This window comes from Pelophylax lessonae (genome assembly GCF_965119305.1).
Source record: "Pelophylax lessonae genome assembly, chromosome: 3".
Lineage (NCBI taxonomy): Eukaryota > Metazoa > Chordata > Amphibia > Anura > Ranidae > Pelophylax > Pelophylax lessonae.
The window spans coordinates 290,977,425-290,983,424 of record NC_138770.1 but is presented as its reverse complement, the minus strand read 5'-3'; the positions used below and the strand labels follow the sequence as shown (position 1 = coordinate 290,983,424).

At 39.5% G+C, this 6,000-nt stretch overlaps 1 protein-coding gene across 1 annotated transcript in view; it reads right to left on the bottom strand.

Moving 5' to 3' along the window:
* Nucleotides 1–1,459: 1,459 nt before the first annotated feature.
* Nucleotides 1,460–6,000, bottom strand: part of LOC309551113 (putative cation-transporting ATPase 13A5) — a 128,147-nt gene continuing 123,606 nt past the window's right edge. Inside the window, exons 29-30 of the mRNA XM_082251559.1 lie at nucleotides 5,395–5,475; nucleotides 1,460–1,800 (exon numbers count right to left, since the gene is read on the bottom strand). Of these exons, the coding sequence (XP_082107685.1) occupies nucleotides 1,564–1,800; nucleotides 5,395–5,475 (318 nt within the window). The 3' untranslated portion in view covers nucleotides 1,460–1,563. The remainder of the gene's footprint in view (nucleotides 1,801–5,394; nucleotides 5,476–6,000) is intronic.

Genomic DNA, 6,000 nt, shown 5'->3' with positions numbered 1-6,000 from the left:
TTCCTTCAGAGCGCATGCGCCAGTGACGTCACTGGCTGCATTAAAGGTAAATATCTCCTAAACCGTACATGTTTAGGAGATATTTACAGTACCTATAGGTAAGCCTTATCATAGGCTTACCTATAGGTACAACTTCCTGAGGAGGGTTTACTTCCTCTTTAAGAGTATAAAACATCAGAATTTTTTTTTTTTGCTTTCTATCTTCCACCCAGATTTTATTTGCTTTAAATCAGTTGTTTAATGTGGTGAACAGTTCAATGCCCAACTCCAAATTTAGTTTTGGAAAGAATGGAAAAGGGATTGAACCTATTTTATTTTTTTTTTTTATGTTCCACCTGTGTCCCCACTGGGGAGATATATTTAAAAACAATGCTTCACATTTCAAGATGGGTACATGACTTCCAACAGTACCACAGCACTCAATAGTGAACAGTGGCCAGCGTAGGTGTGCACAGACTATTGTATTAGGGGGTGCACCCAAAAGCTTAAACACAGAGCAATGGGGGCAGTGGCAAGGGGTGTACGCATGTCATGGTCTCGATGCTATGCCTCACAGCTATGGCAAAAATTACAGACTGCAAAGCACATGTGGACAGATCCTTAATTTTTTTAAATTATTATTATTTTTTTTTTTATTATTAATTTATTTTTTACATTCTAAACAGACCCCTAATGTCTTACATTTAAGAGAAAAGGACAGAGGACAGGATGGAGGCACGGATGCTAGAACTGATCCCTCTGGAGGGAGGGAGGAAGAGGAGGAGAAGTTGGCAGCGCTGCAGGGGGAGGAACAAGAGGATCAGTATCTGCAATTGGCAGGTGCCCGAGCCCCGCTTTTGAACTAATAGCACACAAAAAGGTTGCCGTGTAATTTAGGCCCTTACCCCTATTGAGATGCCAACCAAAAATGTAGATAGAGAAAGATGGGGCTTTACGAGCCAGTGGGAGTAGAAGGATCAGACGCAAAACCAATTTATAAAACCAAATAACATTTTATTAGTTTATAAGGTAAAAGGGCATGGACTACCATGCACATATTGCAAGAATGGACTAACATAAAGTAATTGTTAAAATCAATCAAGGTGAGTCATTCACAGTATAGAAATACATCCCGTGAGGGAAACAAAACCAAAAAGCCTGTGTAGGATGGAAGGTAGGTCTCAAGGTGGAATACGGTCAATGTAGGTCCCCAGCACCTATGGTGGCCAGATTTCCCCTCACTTGGGGGCCAAAAAGTGATGCAAAATCTTTATAGTGAAGACACAGACTTTTACTTCTGTAGAATAGGAAAGGGTTATTACCTCTATCAGGTTATTAATACTATCAATATCTTCATGTCAGCTGCTGACTACTACTTCCCTCATCTCTTATCCTGTTATCACAAGGACTTCAGAAACTTTCAAGTAAAAGAATACAGAGCTTAACGTAACCAAACCTTTTTTTTAAAACTGATCTTCTTTCACATAAAAAGCCTAATGAAATATTATCTCAGCATACTTTTAGTTTCCAATAAATAATGTCAGATAAAATGTGTTTAATCATTTTATATTCCCATTCATCTTGTCATTTATAAGAGTGCTTCTCATTCAAAAGATCATCCTGCTGGAAAACTGGATTATTGTAGGCTTCACTGTGTCCATTGGTCATCAACTCACTCTTGTTATATATTGTTTTCCCAATCAGTGGCCATTCTGTATCCTCTGTCAATGCTGTACGGAGCATTTTATACTTACTCCCAGGCTTTAAATTTAAGCACCTCTTCAAGGCTAGCCAGAGAGCTCTATTATCCAAAATAAACTCCTGAAAAGATGTAATGGAACCTTCAGATATAAAAGCTTTCATATGCAATGGCATATATTATTTCAGTCAGTAACAAGGACATATGATACAGATAGCATATGAAAAATCTTTTACACACATACAGTAGATTTAAAAAGCCTTCTCTTTACAATAACATTTTTAAACCAACAACAGAAATGCAAAGCAGGCACCGTGATGCCTCTATGTATCTCTTACTTTTTTTCTTGGGAACCCTGGGTCCCTTGAAACCCGGGGCACTCTAATATGCAAATGTGGATCTGGAGCAGGAGGTCCATTTACAAGATAGAAGAGCCTACCAAAGCATTATTTGTATATATGAGTGATTCAGGATTTAGGGAACCCTTTGTGCTCAAAAAGACATTTAGAGGTACAAGTAGGCACTGGTGTATGCCTGTTTACATCCATGTCATAGGTTTACAAGTTTTTATAATGTGGAAAGGGTTTCCTTTAAACACCTAATGTATTGTAATTCCTGTAAATGACACCTAATATATTATATTCCTATACATATTTTACGGAAATTGAACATGTTCACTTATAAATGAAAGTTGCAGAATATCTCCAGTCTAAACAGAAATATTTCCATAGCTTTTAACAGTAGATCTGTTTTTAAATCTAAATATAGCCTATTAGGTTTTTGAATGTGATGGGACTACAAGGATGCCAAGTATCAGCCAATCTACTCAGTTGGGCAGGCAATTGAAAATTTTCTTTCCATCAACAATAGGTTGAAGGGAAGAGAACTACTTGATTCCCCCATCAGCACAATCGTTCTGACAATGGGAGATCTCCTCGCTGTCAGAATACAATGATTACTGCTAACAGCTTTAGCGGCTAGCAGTGATCGCACAAAAAAAAAACAACGGTTGGTTGAACTTCAGTTGGTTGATAGATACAATCAACCTGCCCATAGATGGATCTAAATTTGGTCAGTTCCTGTTGAACCGTATGGATTTCGTTCCATTTATGGCCAGCTTTAGGCAACAAGGTAAATTGGAAGGAACTATAGTTCTTGATTCCCCCATCAACACAATCGTTCTGACAGTGGGAGGTTTCCTCCCTGTCAGAATACAATGATTACTGCTGCCAGCTTTAGCAGCCAGCAGTGATCGCACAAAAAAAACAACGGCTGGTTGCAGTGCTGTATCTTGGTCTAGGCCAACAAGGCCCAGGCCTAGGGCAGCACTTTGCAGGGGGCAGCAAAAAAGCTGCACCTCGCACGAGAAAAAAACTGCCTCCTCCCGCCTCCCCCACTAAAAAGAGTCCCTGACGGCTTGCGCTACACACTTTTAGTATAGTGCCAGTCTTATATGGTGAATTGGGCTGGAGGGCAGGGTCCAGGAGGCAAATCAGTCTGGCACCCCCATAAAGCGGTCACACTGCTACCTCCTCGTATGATATAGTATGATATGATGGTATGATGATGGGCACTGCTGAGGCTGACCTTATGGGAACTGATGAGGCTACCCTGATGGGCACTGATATAGTATATAAGGGGTAGGGAATTGGCGCTGCCCGATAGAGATATGTATATGGTATTAATATCTAATCAATCGGACGTGTGGTGTTGATATACACAGAATCATAACTACATAAATATATATAAAAAATATAAACATATATGTATAAAAATATGTATCATATAAAACCACCAATATCAATCACAATACAAAATATAAATAAATAAAGTGCTAAGTGATATAAGGTGCAGTAGAATATGTGATATTGTGCAAAGAGGTAGAGGATACCTGTAACAATATTTAGAATAAATTCTGTGTGCATATGCTTATGGGAACTGATGAGGCTACACTGATGGGCACTGATAGACTGTGGTTGTGGTTTACAGATGACAGGGCGGATCATAAACAGGAAGAGGTGTGGCCTTTACAGGAAGGGGTGCGTTATATTTAAATAAGGGGGTGCACAAGTTTAGTTAGGCCTAGGGCAGCACAAAACCTAAATACACCACTGGCTGGTTGAACTTCAGTTGGTCGATAGATGCAACCAACCTGCCCAGACATGGATCGAAATTTGATCAGTTCCTGGTGAACCAGATGAATTTCGTTCCATCTATGGCCAGCTTTAGGCAACAAGGTAAATTGGAAGGAACTATAGTTTGCTAGCTACAATAATTTACATATTTTCTTGTCTCCAGTTTTTAATCACTTAAGCCCCGGAAGATTTTACCCCCTTCCTGACCAGGCCATATTTTGTGATTCGGCACTGTGTTAATTTAAAGGACAATTGCGCGATTGTGCGACGCTGTACCCAAATTAAATTGATGTCCTTTTTTTAACCACAAATAGAGCTTTATTTTGATGGTATTTGGTCACCTGTGTGATTTTTACTTTTTGCGCTATAAACAAAAAAAGAGCGACAATTTTGAAAAAAATAACAATATTTTTCAAATTTTTTTATATGAAATCCCCCCCCCCCCCCCAAAAAAATGTAAAAATCTAAATTTTTTTAACATTTTAGGCCAATTTGTTTTCTGCTACAAATTTTTGGTAAAAAAAAATCACAATAAGCGTATTTTGATTGGTTTGCGCAAAAGTTATTGCGTTTACTAACTAAGGGAAAGATTTCTGTCATTTTTGGTGTTTTTTTTTTAAACGAGTAATGACGGCGATCTGCGATTTTTTTTGCGGGACTGCGACATTGCGGCGGACAGATGGAACCCATGACTGACATTTTTGACACTTTTTGGGGTACCAGTGACATTACTACAGTAATCAGTGCTATACATATGCACTGTTACTTTAAAAATGACACTGGCAAGGAAGGGGTTAACTTTATTGGAGAGGCAGGGGTTAAATGTGTCCCTAGGGGCGTGCTTCTTACTGTAAAGGGGCGTGTCTTTTCATGTAACCACAGAGACATACGATCCTAAATAGCAGGATCGTATGATCTCTGCAGTTACACCAGGGAGAACTCTGCAGCGGACGATCGCAGGTGGCCAGCGGACATCCGAGCCACCAGTCACTCGCGCTGGAATGTCTGTGAATGAGCGGGGGTGGGAGCGCGCCTCCGGCGGAGCGCGTTCGCCCCCTATTGGCTCGCGGGCAAGTGACGTATAGATAGGTTGCTTTGCCCAGGAGGGGCTGACCACCGCCGTAAATAGTCGTGCGGCGGTCGGCAATAGGTTAAATTGAAGTCCTAATCTTCCAGGCTTTATTGATGTAGCTTTGCACATAGATCAAATAGACACTTGTAAGAATATTGCATAATAACAACCACAAATGTAGAAATGCAGTATCTACATGCAATGGGATCTATAGTCTCAGTCTCAGTAGATATGTAATGTTGGACGTTTGGAGGCATAGTCCAAAGTCAGTAAAAACAGTTAAGTAATAAAATTTCTGAAATAGAAGTGGGGTTGGTAAGCAGTGAATACCCTTCCTAAATACACACAGTATACTGTGATAATCTTGGCATTAATACCAATACTGGTTTATTTTTCTAATGCAGTTACCTGTATGTTCTAATGAAACATTTATTTATAATTTGTAAAGGTTTTTTTTTCTTTTAATATGAAAAAACATATAAAATAGCCTCATTTACAATAATACTGACCTCCACTACGAATGTTACCACCAGATTTACAACCAGTAGTACAATGATATGTATTCTCCAGCTGGTAGGTGTACAGCAAAGCTGAAAATTAAAGAGAATGAACTAGTTATCTTGATTTTTTTGAAAGAAAGGTACACTAAATTGAAGCAATTCATCCTTATATCATTTCTACCTCCAAATGTTGTTTCATTCCCTCTTTGCTTTAGCCACTGAGAACTTCCTCTAAGTAACATCTCACATGTACACAAGTTAAAGTAATACTAAATGCTATGTGTTTTTATTATCTTACAAGTAATAGAGGAGGGCACTGAGGGTAGGGGAGTGACAAGATGCAACAGCTGTTGCAAATTGTTGCAAGATGGAGGGAAAAGGGGCAAGGCTTGCCAGATGCTGGGTGATTCAATGAATGCACACAGCTCAGCTCAGGTTGCATGGGTGTCTGTTTTGCAGCTTGCTAGGTAAATGAGATATCTGCAAACAGGAGGAAGGAGTGGTAGAGCAGTCTGGCAGTCAGGACAAACCAAACACAGATGAAAAGGGCCATTTTTAACCACATCTCTGGGGCAATTTTACATTTTTCACACATGTTAAAATCAGCTTTTTTCA